General features: G+C 41.1%; 1 protein-coding gene across 1 annotated transcript; it reads right to left on the reverse strand.

Moving 5' to 3' along the window:
• Window positions 1-505: 505 nt before the first annotated feature.
• LOC149300235 (protein FAM124B-like) lies at window positions 506-3,056 on the reverse strand. Its single transcript, XM_089485253.1, has 2 exons — window positions 2,340-3,056; window positions 506-1,063 (listed from the first exon to the last, which is right to left on the reverse strand). The coding sequence occupies exons 1-2, from the start codon at window positions 3,054-3,056 to the stop codon at window positions 506-508; spliced, it is 1,275 nt and encodes a 424-aa protein (XP_089341379.1).
• Window positions 3,057-19,555: the final 16,499 nt, after the last annotated feature.

A 19,555-nucleotide genomic window follows, 5' to 3' on the forward strand; every position in this document is an offset into this window, starting at 1 on the left:
TTCCATAAATAATAATCCAAGCTCCAACCTGCCAGAGCATCTCTCCTCCTATGGGAACCATGCCACTGTAACTCTGAGCTTCGTCATACAGTTTACGCTGTTAAAAACAAGAGGTAGGAAGCTCACTAATCATACTCTAGAAATGTAGTTATCTCTCTGCAAACACCCCTGCTGCAGGAGAAGAACCTCATGTTCTCAGATATTACCAAGACTCGAAGCTTTGATGACTCAACGTGAATTTTGCAGCACAGCGAGTTTCACAGCAATGTGTACAATTTGCTAAGGACCATGAAGAAGATGACATTCAGTTCAATGTTGCTACAGTAGTCAATAGGATCACAATAGTTTGATGAGAAAATAAATAAGATCCGGAGAACCTTACGTAAGAAGTATTTAATGTGAAAGGAACTACATATCCTGTGAATACTGACAGCCTAAGAAAATGAATCATTAACAAACTATTTTATAGGAAACTCTGAGAATTGAAATATTGTATTGACTCATTTCAAATGAAGAATTCTTCTTTCTGTACTCTGTAGTTGCTATGGTCTACTTTTGATCTCTCCAATTTAATGCACTGGGTGCCCAGCCCACATTCTGTGTTACTTTTGACAGACATAGGGGATACAGAGCCATGTGGTTTAGAGAACATGTCTAGGGGTTCTTTTTCACCCGTGGTACAGAAATGCCTGCCATCAAAAACTGTTAAGTCCTGAAGGCCTGTGAAATTGTGATCAAAAATAGGTTGCTCTCTTAGTTTAATGACTGTACATCCAGTGTCTACATTTGTCTCGGTCTCTTTCAATTGCACACTGTGTCTTGGCACTGGTTTCTGGAGATCATTTTCACTTTGATCACAAGTCTTTTCATTTTGATCTGAGAAGTTGCAGGCCAAGTTAAAAACTTGTTTGAATTTCGCCTCTTCAGATACAGGTAGCCTTTCATGCCCCATTTTTGGGAAAAGTCCCACGAATGTTTTCTGCCGAGCACATGGAGTTACACGTGATACTCTAGCCATTCTGCTGTCCAGATGACCCAAATTTGCCACATTGTTTTCAGTAACCTGTGCACAAGACAAATATAATTTTAAAATCAAATCTACTTGTTAACATATGTATTTTTCAACTATTTATTGATAGCAGTACAGCGGATGCAAATACTGAGTTGTGTTAAAGGTGCTAATCCACCTACCATATTCATTAACACTTTTGGAACTAAATCTACTATTTGACTGTTTTGAACAGTCTGAAAAATGTGCATGTTCAGTTTGCCAGAATGCTTAATCTTCTGATTGAGGTTTATTCATTTAACAATAAACTAACATTGGGTGTTTAGGTGTAATGTTTTAATGTAATGAGGTTTTACTTCAGTGAAAGGGTGGTTGATAAGTGCAATGGTCTTACAGCAGAAGTGGTAGAGGTTAATACAGTGTGTGGGGGGGGGGGGATTTAAACACGCATGAAATAGGAATATAACTACCCTGAATATAACACAAGACAATGAGTGAATAGGGATTGACGTATAAAAGTAGTCAACAAAGGACTGACTAGATAATCTGAATGGTTCATGCCTGTTGTCACATTCTACCTTTCTATGGTGAGGTACAAAACCATTTCTAACAGAACACCCTCTTACCGTAACTGGACCTTCATAATGCATACAGTAGTTGAGATGAGATTTTTTATTTAACCCCAAATACAGCCATGTATCGTGGACTGACATTATGCAAGGCTGGCATAATACATAATGCAAAGATAGTATAAGGGACTGCCTTGAGTCACTTCATTTATTTTTAACTATGCACAAAAAGCTTACCAAGGCTGGCCCTTCATAATGTTTTAACGTTCAGTACATCTCTGATATTTTGCTTTTGACTTTTGCATGGAAAAGTTTATTTTAAATCACTAATTTTAAGCAACAAAATATAATGGGATGTGTTCACCCATTAAAATATACATGATGCAGGGCTAACTCAGTTATTGCTGGAGAAACTTGCCAGAGTAGACCCTCTATAATGTATATTGAAGTAAGGGAGTAGAAACCACAACTCTCCCTTTAGTAAATAAACTCCAAGATGAAGCTATGAGTCACACTTATCTAACCATGACTGAAGTAATGGCACAATCAACAACAATTATTTTGCTATCTATGTTTACTGTTAAAAATTCAGCACTTCCCTACAAATATTTTTCTAGTGAAAAAGAAATAAAATATGGCTTTATCTGATATCTGCCAGCGGATGAAATATGATGCTCTCTACACAAATGACAGGCCCACGGACTCCGCTCTAGATTTGGCAAAGACTTTGTTTTTTGTAAGGCTGAAATGCAAGTAATTACCATAAACAAGATTTTGTTCCCCTCATAGTCTTGTGTCTGCCATCGTGTGTCACTAATGGGCATGCATGGGTAGGGCAGCAAAGGAACAAGCTGGCCTATTGCCTGAACGCCAAACTGAAGGGCACATCTGTCTTTTACTTGCACAGATATCCCAGGGGGTAGTTGTTTTAAAGAGAACTGAACAGATGTGTACTTCGTAGAATACAGTGTAAAGAAGCAGAATCCTGGTTTCTCTGTAACTGCCTCCATTCGAAGAATCATTTCATAAAGTCGCACAGCATCCTCGTAGTTATCAAAGCTACAATACAAGGTAAGTCTTACAATTTCCATGCCATAGTGCACCTGTCTTATTCCCCACACCGGCATGTGTAGATCGAGACAGTAGTAATCTGCAGTAGACTGGCTGAAAGCACATGTTCTTACTTTCTTGGATTCTATGTGCACACGGTTCCATGGATGTAGCTGTAAAAAGCCACGCAGTACAGATACTCTTTCCTCACGAAGAAAAAGTGTCACGGAGATCCCTGGGAATTCAATCCTTTTTCTAGGAGACTTGACTGTGTTGGTCAGAGCTGGCCGCTCTGATACAAGAAAAAGCTGGATATCTGGACATACTCTGTGCAAAAGCTGGTCAACGGCTTGTTGTATTGATAACGTGCTTCCTGAACTGGCCAGCAGATGAACAGTGAGAGGCAAGGTTACCTTTTCATCATCCATTTATAATTTCCTGTGTAAACAAAAAACACGTGTGTGTATACCAATATTCACAAAAGCTATCTATAAGGAAGAAATACAGTTCTGGCAGCCCAGGGGTGGTTGAATATTTTAGCCCAGCCCACCCACGTTTACCTGTGTGGTCAAATGCCAGGGCATATTCTTCCTACATCACTAACTTGACTTCAACATACATGTCATAACCCTTTACCCTACAGTCTCAGGCAGTACTAGGATGGTTTGGACCACTCAGGTGAGATGTGATGGGGACTACATTTTATCCAACCCATATGTGCAATGGATTCATCAGTCCATTCTAGAATAACACACATGCATCATCACATCTGAGCTTTCACTGAAAAGCCTTGGTTAAAAGCATTCCCAATAAGTGCATGTGATATGGCTTCTTGTCTGCCAATAATTTTATTGGGCTTAATCATGTGCGATGCAAAAAAATCTACCTAATTTTATTAAAGTATTCACCTAACTTGAAATCGCCAATTTAAATAAACCAGTCAGAAAAATAATATATGGCATGTGGTTTATTCGATAATACTTAAAGCACTTTTTCAATTATGTTTTCTTTTGTAAGTTGATTTCACACTAAAGTTGATCCATTATATAATAAAAATAACAAATAAAATGAGAAAAAAACACCTAGTAAATTAGTTTTATTTTGAATTTAAAGCAAACTACTGTATAAAAAATGGAAAGTTAATCTTCCTGTTCTACTATATAGGCGTTCACGCAAGCAGGAAGTGCTACTTCCGATGATTGTTTTTAAATATAGATCTAACATGCTACCAGACTTGACTGAAAGAGAGCCAGAGAGTGTTATTCGTGGATGGAATTATATTAACTAATTAACTACTCGATATTCTGTTTCTGTCTCCCCATAAGGCAAATTGGCCATGCACCGAAACCATCCCCAGCTTTTTTAGCAGTGCTGTAGGAGGCAAAAGGGAAGTGTCGTGATGCACCCAATGTTGTTCTATTATTTTCTTTGTAATCTGATTCCTTCTCTTATCATCCAAAGTGCAATTAAGATAGCATGTTTGACAGCCTTAACATTTTGACAAATTAATACCATGTTTTTTTCTCTAACATTATTGGAAGAGACCTGAGAGGTCTTGAAAGCTTGCACTCTAAATCTACTCATTTAGCCCAAAAAATTTATCAACTTGACTCTACTTGTCTCCTGGGAAAAGTTTCAGGTGATGTGTTGCCTTACTGTGATCAGATATGTAGGGCTATAGAGCCCAGCTTTCTAACGACTTGGTTATCAGCTGAAGTAGGTATCAAAATGGCAAGAGGTTTCTCTCTCTCCAGAAAAAGTGAGTAATAAACATTTAAATTCATGCAATAAGGTTATAAATACATTCACGGACAACATTCATATTACAGTGACATCATTAGGTTACATCTGGTTACAACAAGATCCCAAGAGGGCATTCGGCCATCCATAACAAAAAAAATAAACCTTTTAAGGTTTAGTGTACCCACACAATATATGTAATATAACTTTTAACTTTCTTTTGATATTATATAACATCATATGAAAGCACTGCCTGTACTGCATAATAAAAATACATATATTGTACAATAAACAGGTAAAAAACATGGCAATTACAATTGCAAAACAGCTGCCACTGAATTTCATAAGGATAAAATGTTAAATGTTCGAGTGTTCTGTGTGAAGCTTTTATGTTTGCTTTGCAAGCTTTGGTAACAAAAACAGGGCACTCTAAATAGAGAGATTAACGCAGCACGAAAACGCCACTAACCTGTGCTCACAACCATAGCTGTCGGTTTACTATCTACAGATAGTAAGGCAGGAGGATGACTATGCTGTGCTGGTCTTGTGTCTTTTTCTTTCCATTCACTTACTGAGCTGGGAAAGCAATGGCCTCAGAATTTTCTCAGTGATACTATACACTCCAGGTATAAAGCCGACATTTCCAGCAGCAATGTTAGCTGCCTCTGAGCTTCTTTTGTCAGATGTCTCACACTGCCAGTCTTTGTCGCTCCTGCTGATCTATACTATAAAAGGAAATACATCACTTCTTCTAGGAACAATCAGGCGATGATTTTATTGTGTTAGCAGCATTAAATACTATATACTCAAATAAATATAAATAGGTCTGACTATGAGACGACTAAGATCCAGATCCCCCGCAGCTGCAGGGGACCTGGATCCTCCTGTCTCCCCACAGACACCGGTGCGGGGAACTCTGATCTCTGACAGTCGGGGAAGGTCTGCGCGATGGACGCAGACAGGCCCGGACTGGCCATCGGGCACACCGGGCATTTGCCCGGTGGGCCGGGCCGGGGCGGGGCAGGGCCGGATTGACTTAGGGGCTAATGGAGCTGCAGCTCCAGGCCCCTACCTTAAAATAGGCCCAGTCAGGACCGGACTGACTGGGCCTATGCGGCCGTCCTTAATGCAGGGCAAAAGGGGCACCTGCCCCTTAAGCCCGCAGCAACTGCGACCTGGCCCGCAACTCTAGCAGCGGGCCCGCTACTTACCTGGCAGACGTGCGCGAGCAGCGTCTCTTCTACCGCCAGAGGGACGCAGGAATCCAACGGAACCATGTGACGTACGTCACGTACGTCACATGACCCTGCTGCGCGTCTGCTTCCCCTGTGCAGATCTGCAGAAGTCTGAGAGCGGCGCGTACATCATAAGTTCAGGTAAGGGGGTGAGGGAGGCTGTATGGAGTATGTGAGATTGAATGAAAGAATGAATTAATGAGTATATGTGAAGGAGTGAGTGAATGAATGTTTGTGAATGAGTATCTGAATGAGGGAATTAATGAGTATCTGAATGAGGGAATTAATTAATTAAAAGATGCCACAGGCAGGCTGTTTTGGTGGCAAAGTTGCCACAGGCAAGCTGTTTTGGGGGCAAAGATGCCACAGGCAGGCTGAGTGAAACCGTCCATGGAAACCCTCCGGATGCGGGTGTCAGTGTGGCAAAGTCTGTCCAGGTGTTTGTGATTGGGTGTCAGTGTAGCAGAGCCTGTCCTGGTGTGCATTTGTGTATGGGTGTTGGTGTGACAGAGCCTGTCCTGGTGTGTGTGTTTGGGTGTCGGTGTGACAGAGCCTGTCCTGGTGTGTTTGGGTGTCGGTGTGCCTGTCCAGAGCCTGTCCTGGTGTGTGTGTCTGGGTGTCAGTGTGTCAGAGCATGTCCTGATGTGTGTCTGGGTGTCAGTGTGGCAGAGCCTGATCTAGTGTGTGTGTTCGGGTGTCAGTGTGGCAGAGCCTGTCCTGAGGCATGTGTTTTGGTGTTGGTGTGGCAGAGCCTGTCCTGGTGTGTTTGAACACAGAAAAGAACCCCAGCACTCCAATCAGCTTCCAATCCTTAGGTTACTTTATTCAAAGAAAGCAAAACAAAAAAGCAACGTTTCGGCCAAACGTTGCTATTTTTGTTATGCTTTCTGTTTTTGTTTTGCCCTTTTTTCCCTGCTAGCTCCCAGCTTCCTGGGAGGTGAGTGCTGAACTATTTCTTCTTTTTTTAACTGTCCTGGTGTGTGTGTGTTTGGATGTCAGTGTGGCAGAGCCTGTCCTGGTGTGTGTGTTTTGATGTCGGTGTTGCAGAGCCTGTCCTGGTGTGTGTGTCTGGGTGTCGGTGTAGAAAAGCCTGTCCTGGTGTGTGTGTTTGCTTATCTGTTTCCTTAATTTACAGTAGGGACTCTTTCATTTTTACTTATCCAGAGATAAAATGCCCTCCTGAATTTGTAGTGACTTCAGGGGACAAAACATTCAAGGCCCTAAAATCATTTAGTGGAAAAGATAAGGTATTGTGTTATTTACTCTAATATTTTTTTAAAGGATTAGTTGTACTAAATTGTAGCTTCAGGCTTCCCATGTTGAATGACCAAGTATTATGTATATGTATGTACATATATGTTTTTTCATAAAAATGGGCTGCTCAGTCTGAAATGCCCGGGCCTATTTTTTGTCCCAGTCCGGACCTGGACGCAGACAACCCCCGCTGCTAGCCACGCCTCCTTCCGGCTGCAGCGTAAGCGCGTGGGATCTACACGCTGCCCCGGCTACATGACAGGGAAGTCAGAAGCACCGGTAAGTTTGGGGGGGGGGCGGGGGGAGTGTCAAATGGGGGGCATAAGGCATTTCTGGAGGCAGAGTGCTCTGTGAAATGCCTTTTAACCCCCTTAATGCCACTCTGCCTCCAGAAATGCCTTTTTAACCCTCTATACGCCACTCTGCCTCCTGAATGCCTTAAACCTCCCTATATGCCACTCTTCCCCATAATATGCCTTTTAACCCTCTACATGCCAGAGTAGCATATAGGGGTATAAGGCATTTCTGGAGGCAGAGTGGCACATAGGGGGTCAAAAGGCATATCATGGGGCACAGTGGCATATAGGGTTAAAAGGCATATCATGGGCCACAGTGGCATTTAGAGGGTTAAAAGGCATATCATGGGGCACAGTGGCATATAGGGGGTATAAGGCATTTTTGGGGCAGATGTGCATAACTGGGGGGCAGGTTGGAAAATAGAAGGAAATAAAACCAAAATATTTTTCTCAATCATAGCTTTTATTAAAAAAAAAATAGTTTAGATGAATTAACATTTACTGGTAAAACTTTTTTCCTATAGGGTCGTCTTATAATCGAGCAAATATTTGTTTTCCGGAACTAAGAGGCATAATGCAGAAAAAGTAGCTTTGGAAAGCTATTATTCTTATATGGCATTTTGGTATGCCGAGAATGCATTTTTTATATTTAGAAATGGTAACATCTGCCTATATTATATATTATTATATATAATATATTTATATATTAAAAAAATTGGACCACTTGTTTTTCCACGAGTAACAAGGTGCAATAATGAAAGCTGCCTGGTCTGTACAATGTTTAGCTTTCTAACATTTCAGTTAAAAGATCAGTTTACGTAACTAACCAGACCCCATCTAGGTCAGCAAAATTCCTACCGGCTGCAAGTCATCACCATGGAAGAAGCCTCATTGTATTCAGACACCATGCCAAAAAATGTCTTACATCTGCTTTAGACCTTTCAATACCAGAGGGAGATGAACACCATCCCTCCAGAACCAAAAAGGTTTATTTACTTGCTATAACGTATATCAGTAAGAAAAGAAAAAACAGTAAGGAATACAGAATTTCACAGCAGACAAGAATCATTCTATTCTGTTTTTATAAAGTCTCCGATTTTCTATAAGTCATTTATTAAATTAACCTTGCCCTGATAGGACTATCTACTATTTTGCCTTTAACACAAATGCTTTTGTGCAGTTATATTACTGATCTTAATCACTATGCTCCTGTACCTTAGGTGCTCATAGTAATGCATACTTTTTTTGTTCTCCCAAAACTTTATCCCTTTCTCCTTATTTCAATCTCCCAGGCCATTTTCTTATTTCTATCCCTCCATCTGAGCATCTGAAAGTGATCCATTATACGGTTCAGTATTGGCACCAGGATTTCCTTATAACACTGATACAGAAAATTCAATTGAAAGACAGTGGAATTCAAAATCAGCTGTACAGAAATACAGAAATATATATATATAATAAAAAACAGCACAGAAAAAACGCAATCATGCCCTAAAACAACAATCCCCATTCGATGATGTATTATATTTTACAGTCGTTATTTAATACAATAAAGCTGTGTGATGAGACGTGTGATGTGATATGTGTTATGAGGAAACTTTTTGTTCCTTAATCTTAATAAAATCATGATTGGTTCATGTCCCTTTAACCGCCTGCACGTAATGCTCTTCCTGCACCCCGGCACATAAAGGGTTGAACTGCGGTGGGGAGACAAACAGCTAACGAGAAATACACTCCGGTTAGGCCTACACTATGCTAGTAGACGGCCGTGCGAACCTCGTACGTTCAGGAAACCGCGTGTCTGCGTTCCCGGTCCGTGCTCGGTGTACGGGCGGTACATACCCCTTCCATGCCCTCTGGGTCCGGTCTGTCGGGAGATGACCAGGAACGAAGTGAAAGCGTGATGACGTTATGGCGTGTCCGGTTGCCCGGCAACCAGGTCAGAGGGCTCTGCTCTGACACAAAGTAACGCACATTGAATTACCGGCGGCTGTAAATTCAGCCATACCCAAGGGGATGTGCTTATCCTGTCGGTCCGCCACTCAAGAAACAAATACACTAGTATTAGTAGGATGGTACTGTGTGGTGTCCTGCAGTAGGGGGGGGGGTGTAAAACGGTGCCATTTGGCCTGCATTGTAGTTCCGACCTATGATGACAGGAATTCTTCATGTTGTGATTTGTGGCCCACCACTAACGGGAAAAAATATTTTTAATAACATGCTGCAAATCTAACCAATATACCTTTATTGACCCATTGTACAGCGCTATAGAATATCATGGCGCTATATAAAATAATAATAATAGGAAGCACCTTTCACTCAAGCAGGTTGCACCTTGGGGGAAGAAGACTTCTGACCAGTCTTAATTTTTTTTTTATAATTGTTACCAAAACTGCAATTTTAATACATCTTTACTACAAGTGTCCTTCGGAGATAAGAATCTTCCTGTCAGTTGCATCATCCAGGAGCCGCTTATACACTTTTCTGCTTATTGCCGCCATTTTGTTTTGTGGGTCTTTAGTTGCACATGTGTGCATTGCCTTTTCTTTCAATTTAGCTCACAGATGCGGGCAGTGTCACATTCATTGATCTAGTCGAACAATCTTGCTCTCATGGTTTCTTCGGTTTAGGAGATGAACTACCTTTCGAAAGACTTTAATTGGCTGTCTACATCATTTCCAATATTAGAGCTTCGGGTACCAAAAGTAATAACAGGACAACTCAAAATCCTCGGAACAGTTAGAACTGGCTCCCATTTGAGATGATGTAACTTCAGTTGCAAACTACTTGGCGTTTTTCTTTGATCAGGGTAAAGCATACAGGGATATCAATGTTTATCATTCTGCCATCTCAGTGGCATACCTGGGAACTCTCCGGGTTTGACCCGGAGCTCTCCAGGTGAAGCTCCAGCTCAACACTAAGGCTAGGTTTCCACTTGGGTTTTTGTCCTGCATTATTTTCTTGATGAAAAACGCCAAGAAAACTGCCACTGCGTTTTGGCGTTTTTTTCTGTTGTTTTTTCTGGCCTTTTAGCCTTTCTGTGGAAATTGCTTTTTTTAACCTTAGGCAGTTTTTCCAGCCTTTACACGTTAGAATTTTCACCCAGCTAAAAGGGATTCGGATAAATGGCAAGTATCTGCCTCCTCCTGATGTCATTTCCTTGGTAGAGTTCTACTTAAACACGCCCCGGCGGACCCTTTTGTCTCTTTTCCTCTAGGAGGATTGGCCCCAAATGATGGTGCAAATTGTTTGCTGTTGCTTTTGGCACGCAGGATCCAGTTGATGCGTCGACTATGTTTGTTTGTAATGGCATGTTTGTTCCAAATGGTATAAAATTCAATATGAACTTTGTTTTGTGTGAAACTGTTTGGTTCCAGCCTATTTCTCGTAGGACACACAGATACTGGGTCGATCCTCTGCATTGTAACTGTGGAAAAAAAACGCCATAAAAAACGCCAAGGCAAAACCCACATGGCTTTTTCAATAGCGTTTTTTCTCTCCCATAGACTTCTATTGTAGAAAAACGCCAAGATTTCCTTGCGATTTCCTGCGATTTTGAAAAACTGCCACAGAGCCCAAAAAAGCAGAAAAACGCCAAAGAGGACTGAAAAAACGCCAAACAGAAAAACGCCAAGTGGATATGGCATTGTGCGATTTCCTATTGAAGAACAGCTAACATCTGGCTGCAGCGTTTTTTCACTAATAAAACGCCGTGTGGCTGAATTGGTGTTATTATGGGCGTTTTTGCAAAGAAAAACCCAAGTGGAAACCTAGCCTAAGGGCAGCAACTTTCTGAACCTGCTTAATGACCAATTTATGTCACAATTAGTAGAGACCCCAACCAGAATGGATGCTTGTCTGGATTTGGTAATAACTAGCAATGAGGAACTTATCGCAAACATCAAAGTAAGAGAACACTTGGGGAATAGTGACCATAACATGGTTTCATTTGAGATTAATTGCAAAAAGCAAATGGGTAACTACCAAAGCACTTAATTTCAGAAGGGCGAACTTTGACAGGCAAAGGTCAACCATGGAATGTATAGACTGGGCTAAACACAGAGGACAAATGGAATACCTTTAAGCACACATTGCAAAATTACACATTCCAATATATACCTATAGGGAATAAATACAAAAGAAGCAAGTCAAAACCAATGTGGTTTAACAGGAAATAAAAAATAAATGATTTGGCAATTAACCCCTTGATGACAATTGCTGGTCCGGGCACGTCACGGAAAATCAAGGTTTAATGACAATTGACATGCCAGGACCGGCACGTCTTTAAATGGGTGCAGAAAGCGATCTACTTTCGCTTTCTGCACCCAAACGGTGTTGCTGTAATGCCTCGACCTCGAGGCATTCAGCAACGCCACGATCGGCACTAGGGGCCATCTCTGGCCCCTCCCGGGGCGTCAACATCCACCATACATTGTATGGCGGAGGACGCCCGTTTTGAAAGCGTTTAGGAGGCGATCAACGATCACCTTCTAAACTTAAATGGTGTCGCTGGAATGCCTCGATCAGGAGGCATCCAGCGACACCAAACACTTACCTCTGGATAGACTTTGACCGCTCCGGGAAAAAAAACAATAAAGACGAAAAAGTTTGCTAGACGGTCTCCAGACCCTCTAGAGAACTCTGGCTCCACTTGCAGGTTGAATACAGGTACTGCATTCAACCATGCAAGTCAATGGAGCCCAGCTTTCTAATCACAGTGTGATTTGTAAAAATAAATTAAAAAATAAAATTAATAATAATTAGAAAAAAATACTAAAAAAAAAACAGTAAAATGTAAAAATAATTTCCCACTGATGTCACTATCAGGGGAACCTTCAAGTTAAAAAGGCAAAAAAAATAATATATATATATAAAAAATATATTTTTGTGAGCAAGTCCTAAAATTTGCACATTAGCTTAAAACAATTCACGCATGGAAAGAGTTAAAATACTGGCATATTAGATGCCCATGGGGTGTCTACTTTAAAAAAAATGTATGATTTAATGGGGTAAAATGAATTGGCTGGGTTCAACAATGTCCCAAATAACACGGGGGGAAGGATGGCCACACATCTAATTTCCAGTTCGAAAAATGCACACGTACCAAATGTGGCCTTTTAGTTCCCCCAAAAAATGACAAACACATGCATGTGGGGTATCACTGTACTCAGGAGATGTTGCTGAACACATATTGGGGTGTCGTGTGACAGCGGCATCAACCAGGAGCTGTAAATTCATACATAAAGTAGGTGTGTGGGGGAAAAATACACACAAAAAAATACTACTGCAAACTTTGGTGGTAATATGTGTGCATGCAAAGAGTTAAAATACCAGCATTTAAAATACCCTGGGGTGTCTAGTTTTCAAAAATATATGGTTTTGTTAGGCACACTGAAATGGCCCGGCTCAAAGATGTCCCAAATAGGACATGGGCAGTGGATCCCCAAATGCCAAAGTTCAACATTGAAAAATGCGCATGCCCCAAATGTGGCCCTTTTGCCCCCAAACAGCCAGGCAAAATCATTCAGGTATCGCTGTACTCAGGAGATGTTGCTAAACACATATTAAGGTGTTTTATGATTGTGACATATACCAGAACCTGTTAATTCATGCCTGAAGTAAAATGTGTGTGAAAAAACAAATGCAAAAAAAATTACTACCATAAAGTTTGACAAAGGCTGATGGTAGAATTAGTGCTTGGAAAGGGTTAAAATACTAGCATTTGGAATACCCTGGGCTGTCTAGTTTTCAAAAAATGGCTTTGAAATAGCAAAACGCTACCTGTACTTATTGCCCCATAATGTGTAGAAAAAAAGCAAAAAAACATAAAAACATTGGGTATTTCTAAATAATTAGAAACAGTCATTTTTTTCTAAATTTTTCACCATATTTTATACTTTTTTTAATAGTAATATAATATAATATTAGTATAATAATATGATACAATCAAAACAATGTAATCTAAAGAAAGCCCTTCTTGTCCTGAAAAAAACAATATCTAATGTGTGTGGGTTCAGTAAACGGGAAAGAAGAAAATTACAGCTAAACACGAGAAGCGCAGAAATGTTAAAACGGCCATTGTTACGAAGGGTACAAAAAGTAAAATCAGCCTTTGTCACGAAGGGGTTAAGCATTATAAAAGTGAGGGATCAGTAGTATCATTTATGGCATACAAAGATGCCAACAAAGCCAGCAATAAGGCAATTAAAATGGCTAAACTAGAAAATGAGAAACCTATTGCCAAGGAGAGTAAAACCAATCCCAAGAAATTGTTTAAATATGTAAAAAAAATGAAAAAAGTTCAAGGTAGAGAATGTTGGTCCTTTATTTTCTGAAACAGGAAACTTGTTTAGACAGAGAGAAAGCTGAAATCTTAGATAAAAAAGCATTTGTTTATACCAGGGATGCTCAAACTGCGGCCCTCCAGCTGCTGCAGGACTACATCTCCCATAATGCTCCTTCAGCTAAGGGGCTGGCTGAAGAGTATGGGAGATGTAGTCCTGCAGCAGCTGGAGGGCCGCAGTTTGAGCACCCCTGGTTTATACCAAGGAAGAATACATTCAAGAACATATCTTGACCCATAATCCAATTAGTAGAAGCCAACATGGATTTGTGAAGGACAGGTCTTGTCAAACCAACCTGTTAGTATTCTGTTAAGACGTTAGTAAAAATATATAACAGATATATAACAGAAACAGGCTTAGGGGCAAATGTCTGTATTTGGATTGGAAATTGGCTAAAAGAATGTAGAGAGTTGTTGTGAATGGATGTTTCTCAGACTGTACGTAGGTAGTAAGTGGAGTGCCTCAGGGGTCTGTCCTGGGTCCTCTTCTTTTTAATTTATTTATAAATGATCTCCCAGGCTGCATTGAGAGCCATGTCACAGTTTTTGCTGATGACACAAAATTAGGCAGGGTAATTCAGACTAATCTGGATGTTTCTTCTTTGCAGGAGGATTTAGACAGTTGGGGACTGGGCGTGCAAGTGGCAGATGATGTTCAAAATAGATAAATGCAAAGTTATGCATTATGGTGAAAATAATAAAAATGCGAACTATACTATAAATGGAGTATTGAGAAGGATTAAGGAATAATGGTAGACAATAGACTTGACAACAGTGCGCAATGCCAGCAAGCAGCTGCAAGGGCCAATAAGGTTTTGGCATAAAAACATAAAACATAAAAAATGCATAAAAACAGGTATTGATTCACAGGAGATCATCTTGCCTCTTTACATGTCAATGGTAAGACCTCGCCTTGAGTATGCGGTACACTTCTCAACACCAGTCCTTAAAAAGGACATTATTGAACTGGAAAAAGTGCAAAGGAGGGCTACACAATTAATAAGGGGATTGGGAGATACTAGTTATGAAGAGACTAAAAAAGTTAAAATTATATACGCTGGAAAAACTTTGTCTTAGAGGGGATATGGTAACATTATTTAAATATATGCAGGGCCAATATAAAGAGCTTTTCAGTGACCTGTTCATTAACAGAAATGTATAAAGAACAAGAGGTCACCCTCTGAGACTGGAAGAGTGGAGATTTCATAGACCACAAAGGAAGGGATTCTTTACAGTAAGGACAATAAAGGTATGGAATTCACTGGCCAGGGAGGTGGTGTTATCCAATACATTAGATGCCTTCAAAAGGGGTCTCGATATTTTCTTAGAAATAGAATATTTTAGAGCTTCTTGATCCAAGGATAAATCTGATTGCCTTTTGGAGTCAAGAAGGAATTTTTCCCCTGATGGCAGAATACGAAGTAGCTTAATTAGGGGCTTTTTTTTGGCCTTCTTTTGGATCAAGAGTTGGAAGGTTAGGTAGAAGGGTTGAACTTGATGAACTTAGGTCTTTTTTCAACCTTATGTACTATGTAACACCCAAATCCACCGGGTCACGGGAGCACACACCCTGCTCCCCGCCCATTTGCCCTTTAAATGGGGGTATTTCTCACTGACATCAGCGGGAACTCCCACAGATGTGAGTGGGCAGTCCTGGCCGAGTCAAGCAAGGGCAGGCTCTGGGTAGCCGGAGCTAGGAAGTTCTCAGGTACGCTCAGTGGGACTTGCATCTGTGGACCCTTCCTGTTGATGAGTCAGATTATGAGAGGAATTCATAGTAAAGATCTCCTTACCCTAGCTTCAGTACTGTCAAACTTGAGCAATCCATACATTTTCTAATTGGCAGATAATTCTTCCGATTATAGTTCCGATTTGATGGCCAAACTAGCCACAGTATTGTGTTTAGTTTTTTGTAAACAAGTTTCGGGTATCTGTGCACTAGAACGCCTTCAGCAGCAGATATCCTACATAATGCATTCAGGTATGGCTATTACTACTTTATAGCTCATTCTGTGAGAGAAGCAGTTGTTTCAAAAGCCTTTCGCTCACGGGATAGACTAGAGGACATTCTAGAGGCTGCATATTGGTCCAGACACACAGGTTAAAATGGTAATTTAAGGTTCATTTCCCACACCGGTGGCTTTTTAAATTGCAATTAGCCTGTATATAAAAAGTCAATGAGTTTGTTAGCTCTCCCGTGGATGCATTGAGCAGGCTAAATACTAAGCCATGGGAAGCAGAAAAGAACTGTCAAAAGATCTGCGTAACAAGGTATTGGAACTTTTTATAAAGATGGAAAATGATATAGATATTCAAAGCCTTGAAAATACCAGTCAGTATTGTTCAATCACTTATGAAGAAGTGGAAAATGGGGGGGATCTCTTGCTACCTAGACAAGGTCAGGTACACCAAGAAACATTTCAGCCAGAACTGCCAAAAGAATTGTTTGGGATACAAAGAAAAACCCACAGGCAGGGGCGGGCTGGAGGGCGATTTCCCCCAGGCCGCCCTGAATCTAAGTGAAACGGCCCTGCTGCCCCCCCCCACTAAAGTGGCCAATCCGGCCGTGCCAGGGCCGTCTGTGATGCGCGGCAAAAGCCTGCAGCACCCAGGGTGGACCAGCACACCGAGATGCCACTGCAGTCGATACGGCCGCTTTAAAACTCGCAGCTGCAAGACACGCCGGCCACTTTAAAATCATTAAGCGGCCGGCGTGCCTGCACCGTGCCGCTCTGTGCCTCTGTAAGGCTCTTTGTCCCGCCCCTTTGAAGACGCTCAAGGGGGGCAGGCTCACCCAGAACAGCTGCCCGTGACAGGGAGAAGTGCACGTTGGAGGAGAGCGGTCCGTAGGGAAGGAAGGCAGCAAAAAAGTAAGTATTAAAAAAAATAGTTGGGGTAGGTGGAAGGGGACCCATATTCAAAGGGGGGCTGCCTTGGGACAATTAAATCCAAAAAGGGGGTGGCCGGGAGGTATAAGTACACAACAGGGTGGTTGGGGCATCACATAAATCAATACACAAAGGGGATGGGTGGCTGGGGGCAATACACAAGGGTACATTAACCAGTACAAAAGGGGACATCAATACACGAGAGAGGGCGGCTGGGGACATCACAAATCAATACACAAGGGTGTTGGGGCAAAAATTCACAAAAGGGGCAATACACAAGGGTGTGAGGGGAATATATTAAAACCAAAGGGGGGTCCTGGCTTGGGCATTAATACACAAAGGGGGGGGAACACACAAAAAACAAACCAGTAAGGAAAGCATTTTTATATGCTTTGTGTAGATTAACCCATACTGATGCGGGTGTCTGTGTGGCAGAGCCTGTCCTGGTGCGTGTGTTTGGTGTGGCATAGCCTGTCCTGGTGTGTGGGGTGTCGGTGTGGCAGAGCCTGTCCTGGTGTGTGTGTTTGGCTGTCAGTGTGGGAGAGCCTGTCCTGGTGTGTGTATTTGGTCATCTGTTTTTGGTCATCTGTTTCCTGGCACTTTAATTTCTGTAGGAATAAGTATCGTATTGATACAAGGAACTTTAGATAAGATTCTAGGGCTGATCCTGGAGATGGCTTTAACAAACCTAGCAATCCAATGCATTGCTAATTTTTTATTCACAAAGGCCGACAAAGTGGGTATTTGGCCCTTCAGTGTGAATGGGCAGAAGCCCTTGTTTAATCCTTCCTTAAGAAATTCAAGGATCAGATGAAGTAACATCCAAATCTTCAGATATCTGCATGTTTCCTACTCCGCAGTAGAGACAACTTTACCCGAGAGACCTTGCTGGACTAAAAGGTCCCCTTCAGAAACCATGCCATCAGTTTCAGGCTTTGTGGGTCGGGTACAACACTGGGCCCCCTAGGCAGAGGAAAAGGTGGACCTGAGCCATCCTAACCAACTCTAAATACCAAATCCTTCTGGGCTAATTCAGTGCGGCCATAATCACTGATGCCCCTTCCCTTCAGATCTTCTGTAGTAATACTGTAAGCAAAGGCAGTGGATGAAATATATTGTTGTCCGAGCATTTTTTTTTTTTTAACTTACTCCTTTCCTGGCAAAACTGCGGAGTTCTAAAGACTGCTAGGGCTGATGAGTCTCAATTCCAGCTGCGACATTCAGATGGCAGGGTCAGACTTTGGCGTAAACATAAAAGCATGGATTCATCCTGCCTTGCATCCACAGTTTATGCTGTTGGTGTAATGGTGTTGGTGACATTTTCTTGGCACACTTTTGCCCCTTAGTACAAATTGAGCATTGTTTAAATGGGACAGCCTACCTGAGTATTGTTGCTTACCATGTCCATCCTTATATGACCACCGTGTACCCATCTTCTGATGGCTACTTCCAGCAGGATAATGCACCATGTCACAAAGCGCACACAATGAGGTCACTGTACTCCAATGGCCTCCACAGTCAAAAGATCTCAATCAAATAGAGCACCTTTGGGATGTGGGGGAACGGAAATTTGCATCATGGATGTGCAGCCAACTGCGTGATGCCATCATGTCCATACAGACGAAAATCTCTGAGGAATGTTTCCAGGACCCTATAAAAAGTATGCCCCAAAGAATGAAGGCATGAAATGAAAGGGGGTCCAATCTGGTAATTTTTTTTTTTATTTCAGTGCCTTTTAGGATGTAGTTAGCAGAAAAAGCAAACACAATCTCACCTTTACCGATATACCTGAAAGAATCCTGGAAAACCTTTACAAAGAAAAATAAACTTTAAATTATTCACATAACAGGATACTTTATTATTTTTCAATTACTTTAAGGCTATATAAAAATCTGATCCATGTGAAATGACAAACTAATAGCAAATGAACTAGGAGGGGAAGAAAACATTATTGCAGACAAAAATATACCCAGAAGTCATACACAATAACCAGAGTAATTACAGTCAGTGTCCTAAAGAACAGCAGGTATGTCCAGTTGACGAAGAGCCATAGACTAAAGTGAACACTGGTAAACGCATGATGCGAACAAAATAAATTAAAACCCATTCTCCGTTTGATGCCATTTTTTATATAATCATAATCAACCATTACCTACGTAAACCACAAACTTTAAAGAATAAAAAGTGCAGACATTCTTTTAAAGAGCCACTACACCATTATCAGTGTTTTGTATCTTACATAAAGAAAACAATATTTTAAAAAGATGTGCTGAGAATTTTAGCCAACACTGCATACTTTAATGTTATATTGCATTTTCTCCCAATGCAGTCTCACAGTAGGGAGGGGCAATGTCAATGGCTCTCTCTACAATTAAAGCAACACACACATCGTCTATGGATTCACACTGAAATGTCTAACCAATGAAGGCCCATCAACAAGCATCTGTAGCTTGACTGTAATAGGATAAAAAAAGATAGAAATCTAAAAACATCTGCTTTTATTAAACAAAATCTATATTAAAGCTTACAAATTTTTGAAGGGACACTCCAGCCACCACTTTAAGGTATATACTAGCCGATATGTCCCTTTGAATTTATCTGGTGTTCCTTTGGCAAATGCATCCTGCTAAATCGCCCACTTGCATTTTTGAGACATCTATTGAACAATGAACCTAAATACACAGTGGCATCTGTGGGAGAGTAACACATGGGGTTCCTGAAACGACACCATCAGTATATGCCTTGTGAGATAGCAGTCTCATATGATAAACCTGGAAGATAAAAACTAATTTATTCCAGAGCCTCAGGATTTTGTTTTTAATCATGAATGCGTAAGCGTACACAGTGGTGGTCCACAGAAATAAAAAAAACACTAATCTGAAACAATTATGGGACAACTCGTCACAGAATGTTTAGACAACTCGGGATTCCTACACATCCCAAGTAAGGTTCCTTTTTTTTTTTTTCTTATATCTGCAGTACATGTCTTCAGAAGGGTTACAATCACGACTTGCTCAATGAACAGGCAACCGCAGAATTTAAACATACATTATATGATTCCGGAAAGGGCCATCTGGCACAGATGCAATGAAAGCTTTTATAACATGATCTGTATTCACATAACCAAAGTAATAGGTTATGGGAAAAGAATGAAAGACAAAAAGCCCCAAC

Source organism: Sceloporus occidentalis, unplaced genomic scaffold (genome assembly GCF_023333645.1).
Source record: "Sceloporus occidentalis isolate IW3139 unplaced genomic scaffold, rSceOcc1.0.p SCAF_25, whole genome shotgun sequence".
Taxonomy (NCBI): Eukaryota; Metazoa; Chordata; class Lepidosauria; order Squamata; family Phrynosomatidae; genus Sceloporus; species Sceloporus occidentalis.